General features: G+C 39.1%; 1 protein-coding gene across 4 annotated transcripts in view; it reads right to left on the minus strand.

Moving 5' to 3' along the window:
* The window catches only part of Mctp1 (multiple C2 and transmembrane domain containing 1), a 600,147-nt gene that overhangs the window by 80,910 nt on the left and 493,257 nt on the right, over positions 1–25,980 (minus strand). For all 4 annotated transcript variants that reach the window (XM_057789474.1, XM_057789473.1, XM_057789472.1 and 1 more), the window contains one exon: positions 15,088–15,207. In XM_057789474.1, coding sequence (XP_057645457.1) covers positions 15,088–15,207 — 120 coding nt within the window. The remainder of the gene's footprint in view (positions 1–15,087; positions 15,208–25,980) is intronic.

Genomic DNA, 25,980 nt, shown 5'->3' on the forward strand with positions numbered 1-25,980 from the left:
TCTTTATATAAAAAAAAAAAGCAAAAGAAACTGGGTGATATTAACCATCGAATCCTAAATTGTCCCAAAGTCAATGCTGACACAAATAGCCTCTTTTTTGTTTACTTGTCCTTGAAGACAATCTTTGAATTAAGTGTATGGGTTGCTAGGCTCAGAAACAACAGTTGCACAATTCAAATGCTTTGAGTCCAACAGTCTATTAAAAAAATACATTTAAAGAAATCACTGCTGGCCAGATGTACAGCGGCAATGTTAAATATTAAAGTAAGAAATTTGTCAGAAGTTTTGGGTTTAATTCCATACTTAAAATCCCCAGTGACTACAGATGCTTGTATTTAGTTCCATTACAGAACATGTGCCCCTTTCCTGCTATTGCAGAGAGTGACATACTAGGGGAGAGAAGGATGTTTCACCAGGGCCTGGATTCTGTTTAGATCAAAGAAATGCATAAACCCAGCTGAGTATGCATTTTTGTGCCAATGGATTTATTACAGGTATATGTGTAATAGGAAATTATGGGATGTGTAGGGATTGAGAAAGTTATTTTGGATTTGAGAGTACCAGAGTTCTGGCTGAAGACTTCTGTCGTCACTGAGGTCATTACAGATGTGCATGGGCAGATATCTTTTTTCTGTTGGACCTCTGTTTCCTCCCAAATGTTTGAGAAGAAATTTTACAGAATGAATGTAACAAGTAAACTGCCTATATGAATTATTAATTGTTTGTAAAGTAATGATGCCCAAAGAGCTCTGAAATACACCGTTTCACCTGAGCAGTTCTCAGAGCAAACGAATGTGTGGTGACTTCCTAGTTTGATTCACACTATGAAGGATATGACCTTGAAGTGTTTCAGCTGAGGTAGTCATCAAGATAACTGGAGGATTAGACGTAGTGACAACTGGCGTGGTAGCGAGCCAGAGAAGCTGGATATTGCAACACAAAAGGCAGCCAAGAAAGCAAAGCACTCGTTGTTGAAAAACTTCCTGATGTTTAGAGACTCAAAGATAATTATTTCATGGAGACTGCGTTTCTGTGGCCTGTTTGGGGAAGCGCCATGTTGTAAGTTAGTCTGGTTCTTAATAGGAAGGACGGCTTTAATGTGGGTATCAGATGACTCGATTCCTGCCACTGATTATGCACAGCCTGTATTTCGCACCATCAACAGCACTCTTATTTGCAGTATAATACGCTTTGCTGGAAGGCAAACAGGCAGTAAATTTGTTTGACTGTCCAAAAGGATATAACCTTTTATTCTCTTAAGTGGTGGTTTAACTTAATATGCAGTCCTGTCTGCTAGAAAAGGCTAAACAATAGCTAATAGAAATTCTATATCCAACATAAGCATCTTAAATGAATTTCTCTTCATAGTTAGTCCTGGTATCTTAAATGTTCATTCTTACAAAGCACTGCGAGAATTCTAGTGTTTATTTGAACTATGTCTCCATCTAAAGGATTCACAATGTACTGTATTTTTTTGCTTGCAAAGAATTTTTGGTGTCTTTAGGATAATGTGTGTTAATTCAGCTGAAATTATGTCTTCTTGAAAGTGTTCCTTGCCAAATTACTGTACAAAAGGCCAAACATTTTTAATTGTTTAACGTGGTTTTCAAGTAAAATTAAAAATGAACTTACTAATCTGTTTGAAAAGGCAGTATTTTTTAAGTAAAATATTTTGTTCATAAGTAATAGAGTTCAAATAAAATGCCATTTTCTTAAATATTTTTGTTAAAAACCAAAGTTATTCACACCATTTTAACAGGAAGGGCATAATATGAAATGTTTCAAACTTTGAAACAACCTTAGTAGTTTTTGTGTCTTTGAAAACTCATGCAAGCTCAGTGTTATTTAACGGTTGTGCAATGCAAGAAGAGGGGCCTCCGTGGCCCTGCTACAGTGCATGTCCTGCCACCTGCACACAGGTCTCTTCTCCAACTCCTGAGAAATGCTTGAGAATACTAAAGCTACACTAGGCCATTTCTATTTTAAGCAAATGCATAATTTAGCACATTGCAGCACAGATAAATACTGCACATTTGAAACATTTGGGCTCTATAAGAAAAACATTTGCAAATAAAGCATTTCTCTTAGAGCTTAATATTACCAACATTTTGGATCTACTGAACTCTTATGAGAATTCTTAGTATCTATTTTAAGCAACATGTTGAGTCATGGAGGGAGCAGGTGGAATGAGCTGTGTGTTCAGGAAAAAGATTCTGATATTAAATTTTTCCTTTTGATAATTTTCACCTAGAATGTTGAAAACTGAGAACATTATGTCGGAATATCCAGCTTTAAAAATGAGGCATGTTAATGCAAAATCACAATCCTAAGACTTCAGTCCTTAACTTACACACTTTTTATATAAATGATGGTAAAGTATTTTTAATCTTTTTTGTGTAATAAGAATCATCTTTACAAAAGAAGGCCCTAATAGGCTTGGATGTACATTTGGATTGAAAAGAGCATGTGCAGTGAATGATAAATTTTAGCTTAAAAGCCTGAGCGGAAAGAATGTCCAGGAGCCTCCCACTACCTGGTAATGCTCCCGAGCTTCCTGTAATAAGTCAGCACTCGCTCGAGGTCTCTCTGAAGCCTGCCTGGTGCACTTACCATTCCTGCTTTATGTAGTGTACTATGTGATGGCTAAATTAGTGCACAATGCATTTATAATATTTATAGGACCAACATTTAGTTAAATAACCTTTATGTAAGATTTATGTTGATTTTTTATTTCTCATTTAATGGCAAATTATGAATAGCATGTTTCATAAAGATAATTCTCCATTTAAATTCATCAGTCCATTAAATATTAAAATTATGTTTCTGATGCAATCGAGAACAAATTTGTCCAGCTTCAGTGATTATTTGCACTCATAAAAATTAGGCTTGATTAATAAAATTTAAATGCTTGATTAAGTTGACATTTTCATGTTCCATTCTGATTTATTAAAATTGCCCATCTCCAGGCACGGTGTGCGGGCAGAGGCATTCCTTCCCCTTCCTCTACTGGACCCGTCTTTCCTGAGGCTCTTAGGAAAGGGGATTTTGTGGACTTCATGGTTGTTTCAGTGAAAAGTTCATGTTAACTTGTGGTGCTGCTTGCTTTGTCTATGCATAGTGCAGCTGTACAGTATAGCAATCAACAAAAGCAGTCCTGGTATCTCTGAGTGTAAACTAAAAATGACATATATCTATAGCACTCTATGAAAATCCATCTTCAGAAAGTTTTAATCTGTCGATGACTTCCTTTGCTCAAATTTTATTATATGCTTTAATTTTTACCACTTGATGGTTTTTATTGGTATTAGTATATACTTCTTTATTTTTGAAGCACTCTAGGCTGATTGGGCACACAGGCAGTCTTACTATGACATCACCTATACTTTTGAAACTAAAAATGATTAATGACTGTCGGGAAAAAATACAATTTTTAAAGAAAGTCGTACTGTGTATTCCTTGCTAGCCTTGAACTTGAGACAATTTTGGGGTAGCAGGTATGGACTGCCGTGCCCAGTCATTCTTCTCAGCAGAACTTAGAAGACAACATTATAAGAGGTTGTTGTCTAATGTAACATGTCAGCCATCCTCTGTTACCTGCAAGGTGAGGTGGCTAGCGGTCACTTACTGAGCATTTACTATGAGCTTGGCACATTGTGTAGGCTCATTAATCCCTGGAAGACTCCAACAATGTAGCTATTGTCCTCATTGCCCTGGAGAGAGAATTAAGGTGTAGAACAACGAATACATTTGTGTAGATAACAGGTAGAAAGTTTGGAATTTAATCCCTGGATTTGTTAGTTTGTTTGGCCATTGACAACTTTAAATTATGCTGTATAATATAATCAGTCTTCTCAACAAAACAACAGTAGCAGAGACTTGGTTATTTGTTGGGGTGGTAATGTGTAATTGCTATTTTCCTTTTCCTACACGATTAAATATATTCAATAACAACTGACTAATAATGCCTTTCAAAGTCTAATTTCAGTTCGGTCACTACCATACTATTCAAATTCCCCATATGAAAGGGTAGAAAAACTTACAAGCTGTGTTATTGACAAATATACCTTATGCAACACTTAACAAATACAGGATTCAGTGTAATTAGATCCCTAGTAATATTGCTGATTCGTTAGCATCTTCTATAAGCTGACAGACATATCATTTATTTTTCACTTTACTTTTTAAATGTAAATATTTAAGTTCTTGGTAACTTCCTGAATCAGAGGCAATAAACATCTTCCAGGACATAGTTCAGTTGTTAGGGCATCCGCTGTACAAGCACGAGGTCCTGAGTTCAGATACCTCCCCCCCCCCAGCATGTAAAAGCTGAGTGTGATAGTGCACACCTGCATCCCCAGTGTGGCAGCTGGGGGGCAGGCATTGTGGGGAGCAGAGAAAAGGTGGATCCCTTATCATTGGCTCATTGGCCAGTACATGAGCTTCAGGTACTGTGAGAGACCAGAGACCATGTCTCCAAAAATAAAAGCAGAGAGCAACCCCACAAACATATACATTTGACCGCAAACTTGCACATGTGCACATATATAGCCATACTAACGTTACATATACCACAGTCAGCCACACATATAATATACCAACAGAGTGCCCACCCATATTACATGAAATCTTCTGCCAAGACCACCCATCCTGCAGGCTATGAGGACTGTGATGAAGAATGAGCTCACTACAGGGCATGGATGAGCGGGCGGCCTCCATCTCATCTCCTTTATCACCGTGGTTTGGTGTCTAGGAAAAGGACAAGGTGAGATCATCTGGAAAGTATGAGAGCGGTCAATAGAAGTAGGGAATCCTTCCTGAGACCCAAGAACTGGTTGGCACCCTTTCATTTATTTCTGTCTGGCCTCTCATCGCTCAATTAAAGAAGGCAGAACCAGGGAAACAGGCTGTTTGAAGCACGGATATCTTTTTAAAAATCGACTTACATGAGAAAAAACCTTGAGTGAAACAATCTGATGAACCATCAAAGTGGTGCATTCTTTGGTCCCACGAGAGGTTTTGAGGGGAGTTAAGGGACTTGGTGCTCCAGTGCCTGTCTAGGACTCCAGGCCTTTCCATAAAGCTTTCATAAATCATAAATCATAAACCATAAGGCAATGCTTTCAGATTTCCTCCATTGGCCAAGACACTTTATTTGGTGCAAACACTGCTGGGTTTCAAGGAAGAGCTCATTCTTTGTAAGTATCAGGCACCTCTGCCTTATTATGGAACTGGAGCAGCCCGGAAGAGTTCAGGTGGTGGGGGAAACTAAAGTATGAGACCAACTATATCTTTTCAGACAACTGCCACTAACTTTAAACTCCCAAATCTCTTCCGAATCTGGCAGTCTTAAAGAGAGACCCGTGCTTCCAGCGAGGAGATCGTCAGAAGATTGCCTTTTAAAAATAGCAGTGTTGCCTCCCCATCGTTTTCTGTGTGAACGCACATGTCACGTACAGGTAACACTCATCTCCCACTATTCTATGGTTTTATTTTTTCAATTTTAAGTTTAACTGCAGTCTGAGAATGAAGTAAAGGGCAGGCTTCAAGAAGAGAAAGTATTAAAGGTAAATACGGTGTCAGTAAGGTAAAAAGGTCAGGTTCAGGAGTGGGGCGGAGACTGCAGATCCACAGACATCCATGTCCAGTTTCCTTACACGTGCAGTGCACACATAGTCATTATGGGGTATCTCTTAACACTCCGCTATTGCACACAAACACACCTAAGGTATCCAGGTGTTTGATTTGGTTGGCTGCTCATCCAATATGTCACAAACTGATCCAGGAAAGGGGCACAACTTACTTATCTTTGATTGTTAATGCTATCAAATTTTAAAGAATTTTTATGTAAATTTGTACAACTCTTGACTGTGAAATAAAAGTAAAGTATTTGTTTATTTATCAAACATTTTTATTTTGGCACAAGGTTTGACTATGAACTGCTGGCTGACCCAGAGCTCAAAGCAATCCACCTCAGCCTCCTGGGAGTTAGGATTATAGAATGAGGCACAATTCTGAAATCACCAAGTGTTTTTTGAGCAACTATCATGCTACAGTGTCTCAGAGATCTTCCTCTGTGCTAGAATTAAATGTAACCATCACAAGGTGGTAAGAGAGACTCATAATGAACCAATGATTACAAATAGTGAACTGTTGCTTTTTCTCCTTATTTTTCTATTTTGGTCTTGAGGTTTCCAAGAGTAGCCACAAGTCATGATACTTATTACTAGAAGAGATCTTCTGGGGGAAGACATGCAGGCACATACATGACTAATGTATGGGAGGCTCATGTGTCAGCAGGTAGACACAATGATAGGGTGAAATAAAATTCATAAAACAAAAGAAATTTCTATCTAAGTTTTCAGGGACAGTAGGAGGACCAGGGTGAGATGAAAGGACACACAGAGACAGAGGAGCACTCAGTCAGAAGGTGGGACATATGAAATGAAGATAGGACATGGGTGATTATGTGTTTATTAGGAAATTATTACTGGATTAATTCAAAGAAACCACAGGCAAAGGCTGGAACTTGTTGATTTGATTGTGGTGTTAACTAATTTGTTTTATTACAGTCAGCAGCTCTGGGATGTGTTGGGCTCAGGGTCTACCAGATGAGGAGCAATAGGGTTATATTGCAAACAACCTTGGGAAGTGTGATAATTTGAATGTAATTGGCCCCAATAATCTTAGAGGAAGTGACACTATTAGGAAGTGTGGCTTTGTTGGAGTGGGTGTGGCCTTGTTGGAGGAAATGTGTCATTGTGGGGGTGAGCTTTGAGGTTTCCTGTGCTCAGGATACCACCTAGTGTCTCAGTTGACTTCCTGTTGCCTGCACGATATTGGATTCTCAGCTACTCCTCCAGCACCAGGTCTGCCTCCACGTCACCATGCTCCCCATCCTGATGATGATGGACCTCTGAAATTGTAAGTGAGCCCCTCAATTAAACGCTTTCCTTATAAGAGTTGTCATGGTCGTGGTGTCTTTTCACAGGAATAAAAACCCTAACTAAGATAGGAAGATACATTTTGACTAGACAAAGATGACCTGGGACTACTAAGTTTCAAATAACATGGTTTAGGTCAAAAGCAGTTGGCCCGGCAGCAAATGTATCAAATGAATTCATGGCAGAGAGATAAGAGGAGCTGTCTCTCTCACTCTCTCTGTAGCAGCTGATGTGGGAGGTAGAGAGGGAAACAACAGGAGGTCATCAGGTACTCTCCTGGAGAAAGGGAAGGTGCTGCTCACCCAGACATACAATAGTCCTTTAGAAGGTGAAAATTATATTAAATACAAAAAATCTTCAAGATGAATGTATTTTTTTTTTTTTTTTGGTTTTTCGAGACACGGTTTCTCTGTGGTTTTGGAGCCTGTCCTGGAACTAGCTCTTGTAGACCAGGCTGGTCTCGAACTCACAGAGATCCGCCTGCCTCTGCCTCCCGAGTGCAGGGATTAAAGGCGTGCGCCACCACCGCCCGGCAAGATGAATGTATTTTGATCCAGAGGTCCTTTGACGGCTTTACCAGAAGATAATGCCCAATTATACACTAAGGGTTTTCCTCACAGCATTAAAATGGAAACAAACAAACAAACAAAAGCAAAAAATGTAGCAAATACTTTTTAAAAACAGTGTTTAATAAGAAAAATATAGAATTTTTATAACGAAAACTATGTAGACATTAAAAATCATGTGCTTGTTGGAAGGTTTTCTAGCAATAGAAAGGATGATTCTAGATATGCTGTAGAAACCTAAGTGTTGGTGAGTTAACAGATAATATAGACTTAAAAATATGTAGAATGAACAATAAAAGTTCATATAAGTAAATATATTTTAAAGAAAAGAATAGAAAGTATATGGAGTACAAGGAAATGTGGGGAACTAGAGACATGTACTTCCCATGCTCTTGGTACTGCTCTCCAGAGGCCACTGACCCATCACCTCTTCAAGTTCTTTAACTCTTCGAACACCCCTTGGTGTTGGCAGCTCCAGCCTTACTGTTGAGCTGCTACACACACAGTTGAGAAGGAGCCCCGGAGCAAAGGCCCTGGCTTGTGTGACAAGATGACAGTTGTCCTCCGTGCTTCCATCTGTGTCATGCCCTTTGGCTGCAAGCCACGGTGAGTTTTCTTAGACATGTGTGGCAATGAGTCCATGTTCCAACCAGTCTACATGTCAGTGCCCGGGGTCTACACGGCTCCCAGGACTCCGTGGGGCTGGTACCATGTTCATGTATGATTAGCATTGCACATCTGTTCCACACAGAGCACCCACCCAAGTGCACCAGCTCTGCTGAAATCGTATCTTATTTTAGTTCGGTTTCCTCGCCTGCCCAAAGGAGAAGCAGCTTTCTCGCTTCCTGCCTTTTGTTGATTCTTTAAAAGAGAGAGGGGGAGGTGCACATTCCAGGGCACACATAAAGGCCAAGGATAACCTTTTTTGAGGCAGGGTTTCTTTACTCCTCATTGTGCACAGCAGGCAGCCTGGGGATTCTCTCATCCCATGGCCCATCTCACTGTGAGATCCTTGCAACCACAGATGTTCACACTGGGTTTTCCACAGATTCTGAGGATTCAAAGTCAGGGACTCGTGGCTGCACAAAAGATGCTCTGCTCCCGAGCCACAGCCTCAGCCCTTCTTCCTGCCTTCCCATTTGTTGCACAAACAACAACAATAACAAAACCCAAACAAACAATAATGCCAGAATAAAGAAAAGAAAAGCCTGAGGCTCCAGTTCTCAAGAGGAGACTTCCAAGCCATCCCTGATGACTTAGGGAACCCCAATACAGAACAACTGTCACAACCTGATTTTTATTTCAGGACGATATCCTTCTTCCTGGTCTTCAAATAAAAATTGCCAGATACTTACGGGGCATTCTGACAAATTAGAATTTTATTAGAAGCCTTATTGTTGCCTGAGATTCTGATTTGATCAGTCATTTGTGATTTTTAAAGACTTATTTGCGTATGTGTTTGCCTATTGAGTTTATGTTCACGATGCAATGTTGAATGCAAGAGCCCAAAGAGGCCAGAAAAGGGTGTAGGTCGCTATGAATCATAGATGCTAGCAGTTGTGCCTGAATCCTGGTTCCCTGCAGAAAAGTGTGTGCTCTTTATCCATCCAGCTGTCTCTCCGGCTCAGGTCATTGGTGTTTTTATTTGCAAAAGGTGTCATTCATAACTCTGGGATCAATCCTTTGGGCTTCAGGGTTAGAGTGCGAGGAAAATCTGGGGAAGGGAAATGTACCATGGTGATGACGGTAACGGTGGAGGGCTGAGGGGAGCGACAGAGGCGTCAGGTGCGAATCCACATGATAAAATACCACTCTACACTGTGAGTGATTAGCCACTGAGACAAAGAGCTCAGTGGACAGTGGATGTCTCTAAAAGATTACAGGTGTGTGTGTGTGTGTGTGTGTGTGTGTGTGTGCACGTGCGTGTGTACTTTTCTAGGGCATCTAAATAGTTGTAACCACCACCTTATGCTCGGGATTGCTTTGGGAACTAAAGGTCTGATTCTTTTCATGGTCCTCCTCAGATTTTTGCAAGCTGGTAAACCTCAGAAAAAGTTGAGAAAATTGAGGTTGAAATAAGCACAAAGGGAGAAAAAGAGCGATCATCCATTTTTAGATGTGTTCAGAGACTGTATGACTCAGAGCCGCTGCTGTTAAGAGCACTGAAGATGTGGTCTTTTTTGGTACCAAGAGGCAAACACAGGAGACTTGTGCTCTATGTCACTTTCAGTGAATGATAAAACTCACTGATGTAGAACCTAGAAGTTCATACAAAGCGCTTCTGCCATGGTCCCCCTCTCAGCTCGGCTGTGGCCAGCCCTTTAGGCCCTCTTAGACTCACTTATTCACCATTCCACAAATTCTAGAATTCTACCAAGGGCTGCTTTCTAGACAGGAGCATTTGACTGATTGGGACTGATCAGGACGGACACCATATATTTCTGTGGTGACCAATCCAAATTTTCCAGTGGCATTTCTTCCCTTCTAAGCTTTGTTTCTAGAAGTAAGTATTCTGGGCTTACATGGATCAGACCCAACAAGAAAAACAAACTCAGTGCTACTGTAGAAGGAAGAAGAAGGACTAATGCTTTGTCATCGGAAGAAACTAACTGAGCATTCCAGTATTTACTCCCATTTTACCCAGGCAGACTTTGTCTCCATTTGTGTCATAGTCATCCCGTGAGTCAGAGTGATTTCATTGATCTGCCTCACTCTTCAGTCTTTTTCGTGCCACCATTGATTAGCAACCGAGACTGCTGTGTAGGAGGCATATCATGACAGTGGAGATGAATGTTCTTTTAAGGTATAATTAAAAAATCCTGCTTGAAGAATGTTTGTATGCCAAAAATTTCCAAGACTTTCCTCACAACTGTAGAGGATATTCAGCTTTGTCTTACTCCTCCCATGCTTTCCTGGGGAGTGGAAAGTCACTCCACAGGCCACAACACTTCCAGAATGGATGGCAGCACCTGGACTGGAGCAGATGTCTGGTGTCATTCCTTGGAAAGTCACTGAGAAGCCTGTGAGAAGGAGTCTGGGGCTTCTGGGGTTCTGTGGAATGCCCTGAATACCCAGAGATTCCCCAGGAAAGATATGCCCAAGAGCACAATATGAAAACCAGCTCAAGGCTTCAGAAAATACTTGACTTGGTTTCACTTCACGTGGACTGTGCTGTGGAGATCATTGCTTATGTTGCATTTCAATTTTCTCATTTATAAATTAGAGATAAAGGCATTTAGAACAATTTCCTTGATATAATTATTGTAAAGAATGAAAAGAAGTGATGTCTCCAAAAGACTCAGCAGGATAACTGATACATGGAAATTACTTAATGAATCTCTGCTCCATTTCTCTGGGTTAACAGTCAGATGTGGGGAGGACGTCAATGAATGTCTGTCAAGGTGCATGCTTGAGGGTAGAGTTAGTGCTACTGTCTTTGCTGTAACTCATGGGATAAATCTGCCCAGGGAGAAGTGGGATGTACCAAAATCGAGCTGACAAAAGAAGCATGACTGTGGTTAAGAACACAAATGGTGTGTGCCTTTGTGTAAGTTATTTAGCTGTTTCCCTGTGGGTAAAATAGACATTATGATACCACAGAGAGTGCAGTAGACCTCTGATTCCATGGTCCACTCATTCCCTTCATTTTCTGAGGCCTGGTCCCTTTTCCTAAGGGCGAGTTCCTGCAACTAAGTTTATTCTACAGGGATATTTTTCCTTAATTCTTCCATATGAAAGTACGGGATTGGAGAATTTAGGAGGACCCAACCCAATCAGCTTGTTCTCCAGAGAGATGACTCAGTAAGACAATGCCTATAAAGTGTTTCGCATAGCCCTTGAGATGCAAACAAGAGCTCAGTAATTTTAAAATCCCAAATAAAGAGTATTGCTGGTCTCAGCTCTTCAACTGATGACAGTTTGTGGGCAGTGCCTGTAATTTGGATAGGTGGTACCAGCCCAATAGGCAGTGAAGGAGGAATTTTCCTGACGGCTCAAACTGAGAAAGGTTGGCATTTCTATCTTTTTATCCTTTCATGCCAGGGACATTCCTGAAAGACACACATGTTAAACAGGCTCCTCTGGAAAAGCAAACAATTCTTGTACTGCTAATTTTCACATCACGTTCCTAGACTAACTGGACTCAGACCCAGCATTTCTTATTTTTCGCAATTCGGACTGGGAAATATGGAAGGATGCCATTTCTAACACACCTCTTCCTGTGGGCACCCGCAGAAATAGCAGCCTGCTCATCCTACCCTTAACAGGCTCTGCCTATTAAATGTATCTCTATGTACTGGCCAAGCATCATAGTGTCTCCTTCTTCTGTTTAAACTAGAAGCACTAGTTGGAAAAGAGGGGGGAGGGCTTAGTCCTGGTGGTTCTTGGGCTGGAAAGCTTAATAAATAACAAACACACGAGGAAGCCCTTTCCTGGTTGGGTGTTAATTTCAACTCTCAGTCACTGTGTTGAAGACAGAATTTTCACCCATCTATCTACTTAGTGTGCTATGAAATTATGCTAACTTTTGTCTCTTTTCTGTGTAGATCTAAAAGTCATTTTGATTTGTTTTTCCTTTAGTGTTCATCCCAATTAAACTTTCTAAGGTTTCCCCTCATGGCAGAAACACCCCCACCTCTCTCCCTCTTCCCACTACTTCTTCAGGAAGTTTCCTGGTTTGAGGTCAGTCAACAGTGTGACTAATTCACCCCAGAGGTCCTGGGTGCTTTGTGTACATGCTGAAAGCCTCAGCAAGATTTTGAAGATACTCAGACACACATGCACACACACACACACACACACACACACACACACACACACACACACACACACACACACACAAAACTGGTCACCAACAAAGTATAATTCGGGATTTCATTCAAAAGGAGAAAGCAGTTAAAACGCACAGCTGGCTATGCCAGAAAACACAGAATTAGACATACTGGATTTAAGAGTTATGTAAGGTTTCAACTGAGCCAGTAAATGAGAAGTTGAAAGAAACATTGAGACTGCTCCTCTAGTCCCTGGGAAGAGCAGAATATGTGGATATATGTGCTCTGGGCAAATAAAAGGTAATTACTGGACATTATGGAGTATAGTTGACATTTCAAGTGGCTTAAGCTATAGAATGCCTGACAGGGGCTGTGCTGGGAGATAAAACGTTGTCCAGGCTAAAAGAGAAAGACTGTAAGGACAGACATGCTGGAAAGAAAGACTGGAAAGGGTCTGCTTCACTGTCGTACTTTGTAAGAGATAAAGGGCAGTTTGAAACGTATATTATGCAGTTTAAATTATATGTTATGTAATTGTTCTATGAACTTATAAAAGTTTCAGATAATTTTAAATACCAAAGATAAATTATATATTACAAATTTCCTCCTAGCAGTGAACTTTCCACACAAGGCAGGCATGTTCTAGAAAAAATAATGGATTTTACAGTTTAAGAATTTTTTTTTTTACTAAGAATTCTCAAACCAATGCCTAACTCTTCAAGATAAATCCCATAGGACTTAGAAACTAAACTAAATTACTACTTTTCTTATTTGCAAATAATCTTATTTGCAAATATGTCTCAAGATAGCTGACTGAAAAGTAGATATTCTTCTCTTTCAGCATCTCCCTGAGATAAACAGGACAAAAAAGTAATTGTCGGAGACAGCTCTACCTTCTTAAAGAAAAATTATGGATTAATTGAAGAAAAAATTACGTATTAGTCCCCAAGACATCAATTTTTACAGCAATTTGGGCATGTCCCTTAGCATGCAATTTAACTATATATCCTTAGCAATAAAAATAACTTCTTGTCTATTGATACTGCTTAACCATTAAAACCTCAATTAGCAATCTTGTATTTATTTCGCTTGATAGAGTTTATAATATAAAATGTTTTAGGGCTTAGAAAGATAGCTCAGGTGGTAAGAACATTTGCTCTGTAACATGGGGACCTAATTCTAAATCTCTATTACCTCAGGGCACAGCTGGGTGTGCCTGGAACCCACGGAGATAGGCGGATGCTAAGGGCTCCCCTCTTCCAGAAACTCTAGCCTGGAATCCCAAGGAGACAGGTGGATGCTGAGGGCTCCCCCTTCCAGAAACTCTAGTCTGTGACCCCATGGAGACAGATGGATGCTGAGGGATCCCCTCTTCCAGAAACTCTAGGTTAAATGGTGAGCTTCTGGTGTAGTGATGGACCATGTCTCAAGGCAGTAGGCATGAGTAATAGAGCAAGACATCTGACACTCTCCTCTGGCCCCCAGACATACAGGCACAGGGTCTATATCTGCATAGCCAACATGCATGCAACACGCAAACAATTGGAACACTTCTAATCTATAAAATATATGCTAAAATAGCCATAAATGCAAAGATCAGCAGAGAATCTGTTTCTTTAAACTTAGTCTAATCTTGTAAGAGAGACAGCTACACATTAGAAGGTAAACAACTCTATCATATACTTGATGATTGTATATTAGTATTTATCATTTACTTTAACAATAAGAAAATTATTTTGAAGAACTATAATTTGTTTATGTTGCCATTTCAAATATAAATTATTTCAAAGGAACTGTTTTTTGCTTGTTTGTTTTGCCACAGGTAAGTCAGTGAGTGCATTTGATATCCACTATTGTAATGAAGTGTTATATAATATTGTAGTAATTTGAACTGATAATCAAATAATTCTGTTGTTATGAACATACATAGTAATGGCAAATATTTGTGATTGATGCTATATCATAAATAACTAAAAATATTCCTAACTATAAATCAAATGGAGTCTATAAAACACTCACCTGCAGAGTATATTATCATCTACTTTTTAGTTCTTTTCAACAGTTTCCCATCAGGTCACACAATTACACATGTTGAACTTGGAGAAGATCCCTTTAGTCACATGTGGAATAATCTCTGGTATGTTCGCTAGGACTACAGTGACTGAAACAACACAGGAGGGGCAGGCCTGACCCACGGACAAAGCACACGGCCCTTGTCAGCTGAGCTCCAGCTCCTTGCCTCATATGTTCTAAGAACTTTCCCAAATGTCCAAGGGAGTACAGATTTAGCTTAACATTCCCTGGATGAAGTCAGAGGTCCTCTCCCTTGCAACAGTATATAACATACTTGACTCGTAAACACGTAGTTATTGTTAGTGAAGAGTCATTAATTTAAGGCACTTTAATAGACTTTCCAGACTAAGAGCCATCAATTCTTTCTCCAATGAGTTTACAAAAAGAACTGTTTTAAGTAGAATACAGTAACTTGGTCTGATCATTAACAAGTCTGTGTGTGACCTTATCTCTTAGGACAGGATCCAACATGAGGTAAAATGATCAGGAGATGAAAATAAACAAGGGTTTGGAGTAATAGCCATTAATGATTTTAAATCATAGCTCAGTTTGTATACTAACCACTTTAGTTTCTACCAAACTGAGTCATTCCAAAAGCAGGTGGATACTTCATATTGTGCTAAGTGCCATTTAGGTTTGAGCTTACAAAACTTTCCTCTAGTTTATAAGACTAAATTCAATGTCATCTCATCAGAGGGACAAGGAATAATAAAACACACAAAGAATGAAGAGACTTACTGTATCACGTTGCCTGTTATCTTTCCCTGATATTATTAGGAAGTAGTTCCAGGTCAGCAGTGACAATAACAACAGTGGTATCATGTAGAGCTCAAAGTTCCAGACGACAAAGAGGAAGAGCTGGTGGAGAGAAAAAAGAGAAAAAGACACAAGTCAACTCTGAACTTACTTAGGTGGACTGTCATGCACACCCTTCTCCTCAAGGTCCACAGACCTGCATGCTTCAGAACAGAAAGTTTGGTCTGGAAAGCAAAGCTCTAAGAACTTAGTAAGCATTTTGCTAAAAGCACAATTGATCCTAGAGAATCACGGAGAAAATGTTTGCCTTATTTAATTTCTGCAAAGAAAAACTTGATGTCATTACTTTATCAACACAATTTTAATTCCCCCCTCCAGTGAAATTAATCAAGTTTTTTTTTGTTATTGTTTATTTTTGTTTTTTCAGTTTAATGAAAGTTACAGTGTTGTTAGAATAGTTTGGTCTGTCTGTTTGTCTGTCTTAATCATAAAGAATGAATCACCACTTAACATCAGGGACATTCTTTTCACAAATCTCACTTGGATAATACAAAAATATTTGTATATTGCATAAAAGGCAAGTGAAAATACCATGTCTGTACCACAGAACCCCAAAAACCTCATATTATGAACAAATAAACAAACAAAAAAAGCTGATTCCAACAAGTGTTAGAAGAAGTTGACTTCCTGTTTGGTATCACACAGAGGGAGATGTTTGCAAATGAACGTGAGTGAATGCTTTCAAGCTATTTCATCAAACAAAATTTTAACGTGCCTGTTTGTATTAGTTTTAACACTACCCATTTGAATAAACTCTTTTTAATTGCAAAACAAATGTCAGAATAAGATCTTAGGGTTGCTGGGGGACAATTGTCTATATTTTGTCAATTATATTTTAAATAAATGCTGATTGGTCAGTAGCCAGGCAGGAAGTATAGGCAGGACAACTAAAGGAAGTAGAGGTGGGTCAATGGGAACAGGGGAATTCTGGGGAGAAGGAAGTTCCTTCTGCAGTCCCTAGCACAGCCATAGGAGAAGCAAGATGTGACTGCCTTGCTGGAAAAGGTACCAAGCCATGTGGCTAACATAGACAAGAATAACAGGTTAATATAAGTTATAAGAGTTAATAAGAAGCCTGAGGTAATGTGCCAATCAGTTTATAGTTAATGTAGACCTCTGTGTGATTTCTTTGGGAGTTAATGATTACGGGAACTTGGTAGGACAGAAACTCCGACAACATGGGGTGACAGAGGAAATCATTCTATGCACATTTACATAGGAAAAGAATGGGATTGGAGCCATAAGCCATGACTCTCACCTCTTCACCAAAGCACTCCTAAGCAGATCATCTACATTCTCTGGCTCTGTAGCTCTTTCTATCAGTCTACTGTCACCTTAAATCTGGTGGGATTAAGAGCAGAATTCCTTCCTGATCGCAATGCTAAGGAACTGTGAAACCTTTCTGTAACTTTCATATCATGTATTTTAATTTCTTCCCCTGTAAAATGAGGACAACAAGTTTTGAGAACTGTACAATTACCACAGTGCTCAGGATGAGGGCAAATGCACAGAGCTGTGTCCATGCAAGCAATGCTCAGAAAGTTTGCTAATTCTTGACTGGAAGTCAAAATAGCATCTGCCTACTAAGATTTAGTTGAGCAGTAGCATAAGGGGGAATTTCAGTCAACTGCTCAGGGTAACACAAGTCTTGCATTTCATAGACCTAGAGAGTTAGGGGAAGGGTCATAAAGACATGAACGTGAACAACAGTGCTACCTGAAGCCTTCCTAGTAAATACAAGTCCAGGGCCTGGGCCTATCCAAATAACAGAGAGATCTTCCATATGTGAGCCACAGAACTTGGGATCTGGGCCTTGAGCAGTGTTTTTCCTCTGTTTCCCTAGTTGAAGAGTTCTATCGACACAATCACAGTCAACACCGATGTTCTAAAATCTCAGATGACTTCATGGTATAACTGTACCACTTCAGTGGATGACTCCAAGAAAAGAATCTTCTGGAAACACCAGGTCCGCATGCACAAAACAGATGTAAGCACAAGCTAGACCAAACCTCAGCAAGGGAAGTGGGTTGGGTATGAAATCCCACTCCTAGCTGTGGAGTGTTGGCAACTGTTAGCTGCTGGGAAAGGGAGAGACAGGCCAGTTCTTTATAAAATTGCACCTCCTGGTAAGTCAGCCACTGTCCACTGGGAAGAAGAAACTAGTCTTGAAGGTTTTTCAGAATGCAAAGCTGGGCAGATGGCGCTCCGAAGAGCTGTGGGAGAGAGGGTAAATATAATCCAAACACACTGTGGGATACCCTCAGAAAACTGTCAAAAATTAAAAATATGCTTAAAATATTCTGAGAAGTGTGTATTTCATTAGGTTTTTGATATTCATAACTCAAATGGACACTAGTATGAATATATAATTATTTGGTATTACACGGCAACAATAGATTCAACTTCCAGAATAAGAACCATTCCAAATAGTTCATTATGTGAAATGGTAGATTTTTTAATTTCCAACAGAAATGTAGGAAGGTTTCTAGAAAAAAATCTTCCTATTTAATTTTTGAAATTTTTATAATGTGTACAAAGATCATAGGATGGGATTCAGATGATCACATTGCTAATATGATCCAGTGGGATGATGTCAACCTACTGAGGAAAGATAATCTGTTTTGTAATATCTGATCACTGATGTTCAAGTGACTGTATCACTTCAACCATCTCTCAACATCACCAGTTACTTCAAGCATTGGTAACAAGACACACTTTGTGCATATTTTCAACTGTAAACACCATTCTCTTTCCATACCCTTAACTCATCACTATGCTCTTGAAATACAATGCTCAAAACCAGCACAACATTTCTCATGCATTTCCTTTTTTAAAAAATATTTTCTTTTTTTAAATTGATTTTTACTGAGCGCTACATTTTTCTCTGCTCCCTTCCCCGTCTCTTCCTTCCCCTTTCCACCCTCCCCCAAGGTCCTATTGCTCCCAATTTACTCAGGAGATCATGACCTTTTCTACATTCTACTTCCCATGTAGATTAGATCTATGTAAGTCTGTCTTCTTGTCCTCATTGTTGTCTAAATTCTCTGGGATTGTGGTTTATAGGCTGGTTTTCTTTGCTTTATGTTTAAAAACCACCTATGAGTGAGTACATGTGTCTTGTCCCTTTCTGTGTCTTGATTACCTCACTCAAAATAATGTTTTCTAGCTCCATCCATTTTCCTGCAAAATTCAAGCTGTCATTATTTTTTTTCTGCTGTGTAGTACTCCATTGTGTAAATGTACCACATTTTCCTTATCCATTCGTTAGTCAAGGGACACTTAGGTTGTTTCCATGTTCTGGCTATGACAAACAAGGCTGCTATGAACATAGTTGAACACATGTCCTTGTGGCATGATTGAGCATCCTTTGGGTATATAAAAGTGGTTGGTATTACTCGGTCTTGAGGAAGGTTGTTTCCTAATTTTCTGACAAATAGTCATATTGATAGCCAAAGAGGCTATACCAGCTTGCATTCCCACCAGCAATGCAGAAGTGTTCCCTTTACCCCACAACTTGCTCCAGCATAAGTTGTTGTTAGTGTTTTTGATCTTGGCCATTCTTACAGGTGTAAGGTGGAATCCCAGAGTTGTTTTGATTTGCATTTCTCTGATGACTCAGGATGTTGAGCATTTCCTTAAGTGCCTTTCAGCCATTTTAGATCCCTCTGTTAAGAGTTCTATGTTTAGGTCTGTACTCCACTTTTTTTATTGTATTATTTGTTCTTTTGATGACCAATTTCTTGAGTTCTTTGTATATTTTGGAGATCAGACCTCTGTCCGATATGGGGTTAGTGAAGATCTTTTCCCATTCTGTAGGCTGTTGTTTTGTCTTGTTGACCATGTCCTTTGCTTTACAAAAGCTTTTCAGTTTCAGGAGGTCCTGTTTATTAATTGTTTCTCTCATTGTCTGTGCTGCTGGGGTTATATTTAGGAATTGGTCTCCTGTGCCAATGTGTTCAAGTGTACTTCCCACTTTCTCTTCTATGAGGTTCAGTATGGCTAGCTTTATGTTGAGATCTTTGATCCATTTGGACTTGAGTTTTGTGCATGGTGATAGATATGGGTCTATTTTCATTCTTCTACATGTTAATATCCAGTTATGTCAGCACCATTTGTTAAATAAGCTTTTTTTCCCATTTCATATTTTTTGATTCTTTGTCAAAAATCAGGTATTTGAAGGAGTGTGTATTAATACCTGGGTCTTTTATCCAGTTCCATTGGTCTTCCTGTGTGTTCTTATGTCAATACCAAGCTGTTTTCAGTACCATAACTCTGTAGTAGAGTTTGAAGTCAGGGATTGTGATGCCTTCAGAAGTTCTTTTATTATACAGGATTGTTTTGGTTATCCTGGGATTTTTGCTTTTCCATATGAAGTTGAGTATTGTTCTTTCAACGTCTGTGAAAAATTTTATGAAGATTTTGATGGTCATTGCATTGAATCTGTAGATAGCTTTTGGTAAGACTGCCATTTTTACTATGTTAATTCTGCCTACTAAGAGCATGGGAGATCTTTCCACTTTCTGGTGTCTTCTTCAATTCCTTTCTTCAAAGATTTAAAGTTCTTGTCCTTCAAGTCTTCCACTTGTTTGGTTAGAGTTACTCTGAGATATTTTATGCTATTTGTGGCTATTGTGAAGGGTGTTGATTCTCTGATTTCTTCTCCAGCCCTTTTATCTTCTGTGTACAGGAGGGCTACTGATTTTTTTTTTGAGTTAATCTTGTATCCTGCTACATTACTGAAAGTGTTTATGAGTCATAGAAGTTCCTTGGTAGAATTTTTGGGATCGCTCATGTAAACTATCATATCATCAACAAACTGAGAGTTTGACTTCTTCTTTTCCAATTTGTATCCCCTTGATCTTCTTTTGGTGTCATATTGTTCTAGATAGGACCTCAAAAACTATATTGAATAGATATGGAGAGAGTAGACAACCTTGTTTTGTTCTTGATTTCAATGGTATCACGGGGAGTTTCTCTCCATTTAGTTTGATGTTGGCTGTTGGCTTGCTGTATATTGCCTTTATTATGTTTAGGTATGTTCCCTTGTATCCCTTCTCTCTCCAAGACCTTTATCATGAAGGGATATTGTATTTTGTTGGAAGCTTTTTCGGCATTTAATGAGATGATCACACGGTGTTTATTTTTGAGTTTTTTATATGGTGGATTATGTTGACAGATTTTGTATGTTGAACCATCCTTGCATCTCTAGGATGAAGCCAACTTGATCATGGTGGATGGTGGTCTTGATGTGTTCTTGGATTCAATTTGCCAGTTTTTTATTTAGTATTTTTACATCAATGTTCACGAGTGAAATTGATCTGTAATTCTCTTTCTTAGTACTGTCTTTCTGTGGTTTATGTATCAGGGTAATTGTAACCTCATAAAAAGAGTTTGGAAATGTTCCTTCTGTTTCTATTATGTGGAGTAATTGAGGAGTATTGGTATTAGTTCTTTGAAAGTCTTGTAGAATTTTTAGCTGAAACCATCTGGTCCTGGGATTTTTTTTTTTTTGGTTGGGGGACGTTTGATGAGCATTTCTATTTCATCAGCAATTATAGGTCTGTTTAATTTTCTTATATGGTCTTGATTTAATTTTGTTAGGTGACATTTATTCAGAAAGTTGTCCATTCCCTTTAAGTTTTCCAATTTTGTGGAGTACAGGTTTTTGTAATATGACCTGATGATTCTCTGTATTTCTTCCAAGTCTGTTGTTATGTCCCCCTTTTCATTTCTGATTTTGTTAATTTGGATATTCTCTCTCTGCCTTTTGGTTAGTTTGGATAAAGGTTTGTATCTTTTGTTGATTTTCTTGAAGGACCAACTCTTTGTCTCATTGATTCTTTGTATTTTTTTTGTTTCTATTTTGTTGATTTCAGCTCTCAATTTATTTCCTGTTGTCTAGTTCTCTTAGGTGAGTTTGTTTTGAAAAGGTTCCATGAGGTTTTGAGAAGAAGGTATATTCTTTTCTGTTTGGATGGAATATTCTATAGATGTCTGTTAAGTCCATTTGAGTCATAACATCTGTTTCCTTATTTCTCTGTTCACTTTTTGCCTGACTGACCTGTCCAGTCATGAGAGGGGAGTGTTGAAATCTCCCACTATTAGAGTGTGGGGTTTAATGTATGATTTAAGCTGTAGAAGTGTTTCTTTTATATATGAAGATGCCCTTGCATTTGGGGCATAGATGTTCACTATTAAGATTTCCTCTAGATTGATTTTCCTGCGACTTATATGAAATGACCTTCTTTGTCTTTTTAAATTGATTTTAGCTTGAAGTCCATTTTGTTAGATATGAGGATAGCTATATCCACATTTTTCTTAGGTACATTTGATTTGATTATTTTTTCCCAACCCTTTTCTCTGAGACAATGTCTGTCTTTGAGGCTGAGATGTGTTTCTTGTATGCAGAAAAAGGATGGATTCTGTTTTTGTGTCCAATCTGTTAGCCTGTGCCTTCTTATAGGTGAGTTGAGTCCATTTATATTAAGGGATATTAATGACCAGTGATTGCTATCTCCTGTTAATTTAGTTTTCATTGTTGGTGATGTTAATTTGTGTGTTTTTGACTTCTTTGGGATTTGCTGCTATGAGACCATCAATTGTCTGTGTTTTTGTTGGTGTAGCCAACTTCCTTGGGTTGGAGTTTTCCTTCCAGTATTTTGTATAGGGCTAGGTTTATGGCTAGGTATTGGTAAAATCTAGTTTTGTCATGGAATATCTAATTTTATCCTTCTATGGTGATTGAAAGTTTTACTGGGTATAGAGGTCTGGGCTGGCATCCATGTCTCTTAATGTCTGCATAATACTTGAGCACAACCTTCTGGCTTTCATTGTCTCCAATGAGAAGTCAGGTATAATTATGATAGGTTTACCTTTATATGTTACATGGCCTTTTTCCTTTGCAGCTCTTAATATTCTTTCTTTACTCTGTATGTTTAGTGTTTTGATTATTATGTGGTGAGAGGACTTTTTTTTGGATCCAGCCTATTTGGTGTTCTGTAAGCTTCTTGTATCTTTATAGGCATATCTTTCTTTAGGTTGGGAAAGTTTTCTTCTATGATTTTGTTAAATAAATTTTCTGTGCCTTTGAGTTAAACTTCTTCTCCATCTTCTATACCTTCTTAGATTTGGCCTTTTCATGGTGTCCCATAATTCCTGAATATTTTGGGTTAAGCTTTTGTTATAGTTTTCTTTAACTGATGAGTCTATTTCCTCTATTGTATTTTCAGTGCTTGAGATTCTTTCTTCCATCTCTTGTATTTTGTTGTTCATGCTTTTTTTGTGGTTCCTGATCATTTTCTCATGATATCTGTTTCTATAATTCCCTTGTCTTATGTTTTCTTTATTGCCTCTATTTCAGTTTTCAATTTTTGAATAGTTTCTTTCATATGTTTGTTTTTTTCTTGTTTTTTTTTAAGGGATTTGCTGATATCTTCCAATTTTTTGTTTGTCTTTGCCTCCATTTCTTTAAGGGAATTTCTCATTTTCTCTTTAAGAGTTTCAAACATTCCTTTGAAGTTATTTTTTAGGTCATTTTCTTCTGCTGCATCTATATTTGATTGCTCAAATCTTGCTGTTATTGGGTCTTTAGCTTTTACTGGTGTTTTGTTGCTCTTTGTGTTGTTACATGTGCTCTTACCTTTTCTACTCATCTTTTCCTCTAATAGGTGTGGTTGAAGCTGTCTGAGATTCTGTTGATTACTCTTCTTCCAAATTTCAGATGATTGTTCCTTGTGGTACAGTCAATACCACAGTTGTAGTTACCCCATTGGTTACTCCATGTTCCTGGAGAAATCTCAGCACTCTTGTGCTTTGCTCTACTTCTTTGGAGTTTGCTGCCTCGGGCCTACTTTGGCCTAGGTTACTGCCTTTGACTGGTTTCTGTAAATCCTGGTCTGGATCCCCTTCTGCTGAAGTCTGTAGCTTAGAGTTGGTCCTGCAAAGGTCTTTGGCTCTGGTCTACTGCTTCAGAGTTCCCAGGCTCAGGTGCTCCCAGAACCACAGAGGACCTGGCTCCGGCTCACTCCCTCAGAGGTCCTAGACTCACACTTGGACTCACAGAGGTTTCAGGTTCCTGCCAATTCCCTTTGACGTCCCAGGTCAATGCCCAGACCCACACAGGTCCTAGCTCAGGCCTAGTTCTGGGAAGTCCTAGACTCACACCCAGAACCACAGGGGTCCTGGCTTAGGTCTACTCCCTTGAAGGTCCCAGATTCACATCTGGATCATCAGCAGTCTCTAGCTCTGCCTCACTCGCTCAGCGGTTACTTCCCTGTACCTGTTCTGGTGGAGTTTGTTGTTTCTCGACCAAGTCAGTGGTTGAGGCCTGGTCTGCCAGTGTCCCAGGACTCTCTTATGCATTTCTAAGGTACTCAAAGTGCACCATGTATACAGTTACCAGAGTATGAATCGGGGGAAGACAGAGAAAAGAGAAATCAATCAAAGAAGGAATTATATTTGCTTTAGAGATGCTTACAATGGAAAACTCATCTTCTTTCTTACTGTTTGTGAGTTGGGAACTACTCCTTATGGAAGTGAGAAAGCATCTTTGAAAGGAAGACAAGGATAGGGCCTTGGATGAACTCCAAATGAAAAACATTAATTTTTTTTCAGCATTCAAATAATATAAAAATCTCAAAATATTGAACATAGCTTAACAATAAAAACAGCTTTAAAATTTTGCCAAGTGTTCAGAAGTAGGACAAAGTGCTTACTGGACTCGAGTTGTTAAGAACTACTAAGAAAATGCAGCCATTCACTAGAGTATTACTGGAGATTCTAGTTCTTGCTAGTCAGTGAAGGTCATCTAGTAAAAAGGGCCCAGAGTGGAAGCATCCTTTTCAGTTAATCCATGCCTCCATTTTACATATGAAACAACTAATCCTACATTAGCTATCCCTTCTCATGAGAGACTCAAAATCCTTCAAGTATTTTATTTTATTTTTAAAACGTAAGTTAGATGTTTCGATTTGTAACTACAATTCCACAGTTAACATCTTAATAAATGCCAGTCACTTATGACCTCTGCTGGTAGAAAGGTAGACATCCTGGCATGGTGGATAATGCCTATAATTCTAGCACTTGGAAGGTTAAGACTGGAGGGTCAGGAGCTAAAGGCCATTCTCAAGCTACCTAGCAAGGTTGAGGCTAGCCTAAAGTACACAAGAACATACTTCAAGAAATAACAAACAAAAAAATCGAGAATTCTGTGCATTATCATGTATGTTAGAGTATACTAGAGGCTCTCTTCTAACTAGCCTGGTATTGTCAGCTGTGATTACCATGTTCCTTCAGGAGCTGCTGGACTGAGATGAAATGGAGAGAACACAGATGTTCACATCAGATTCCAAGGTGCCTGAGATTCCCAATCTCTAGTCTATGGCCTTGGACAGGTATTGAATTTCTTTATGTTTTCTCATCTGAAAAGTAGAAGTAGATAGTCTAAGGCTTGGTACCTAAAGGTGTTCATCAAGCAGAACATATTGGCTCTTATTACACATCAATTTCTTGTCCTTCTTGCAGCTTTCCATCTTTCCTATACCAGCCGTATTTAATTATGGCTTCAAGAGTAAGAGCTATGAAGAAGCCATGGAAGTGACATTATGGTAAGATTTCTAATGCTTTTACATGTAAATTAATTTGTAGGGATTATGTGCAGTTTTGTTCCATCTCCTTGTCTCCATGACTTCTGCGATACCTTTTCACACTAAGATGTGGATGTAATATATTATTTCGTATGGTTCAGAACAGAGCATTAAAATAAAAGCCTAAAAATCACCATGATATCATTACCTTCATCACCTCAACTAAAAGTCAGATAGCATGAAGAAGCAAAACTACTCGCTGAAGAGAAGCTAACTGAAGACGCCCAGGTGTGTGCAGCTGAGCACTGAAGAAACGCCCAGCTGGACCTGTGTTGACCTTAAGATGCTGCCTTGGTGCCTTGTTGCTTCAAGTTTGGAATTATGGCTCCATGTATGAATGTCAAAAGCAAAGTGATTTGTAAATTATCCCTCTCCAAGAAGACAAGGTATTGTGGTAGAATGTGACATTCAACAGAAGCCCAGTGAAGGGGTTTTCGTTCCATTTCTAACATTTGATATTATAGGATCTTGAGCAAGTCAGTTACTGTTTCTCAGTTTGTATTGACCCATTTCATAAGACAGCTATGGGGAACAAATGAGGCAATATATGTGTGGTGGATGGTGGGCCTTGATTAGAGTCAACCTGTCATGATTCAAAGATAAGCTTATGGGTGTGTCTGTGAGGGAATTCCAGAGATTTCTATGAGGTGAGGAAACTTGTCTTGAATGTGGGGGACACCCTCCCATGGGCTGGGACCTTGCACTGAATCAATAGGGAAAAGCACATGGAGCCCCAGCATTGATTTCTCTCTGCATCCAGACAGCAGACACAGTACGACCACCCACTGCCAGGCATTCGTCGTCACAAATGACAAAGCTGTCCCTTTAAACTGTGAGCTAAAACAAATTCATCTCCACAGAGTTGCTTTGTCTGGGATGTTGTCACAGCAAGAAAATCACTCCGTGCAATGTGTAAAGGAGACTTAAGCACTGTACAAAAGCAGGCACCGCCCCCCAAACCTGCTTAGTGCTTCTCTGAAATCCTTCTTGAGAACCAGACGAAATAACAAAAACTTGCCCGCACCAATGTGGACAGGTACAAGTCACTGCATTAAGGACTTGAATTGTTAAAAAGGAAATTTATCTCTCTATTCTCTCTCTCTCTCTCTCTCTCTCTCTCTCTCTCTCTCTCTCTCTCTCTCTCTCTCTCTCTCTCTTTCTCCTGTGTATG

This window comes from Chionomys nivalis, chromosome 15 (genome assembly GCF_950005125.1).
Source record: "Chionomys nivalis chromosome 15, mChiNiv1.1, whole genome shotgun sequence".
Lineage (NCBI taxonomy): Eukaryota > Metazoa > Chordata > Mammalia > Rodentia > Cricetidae > Chionomys > Chionomys nivalis.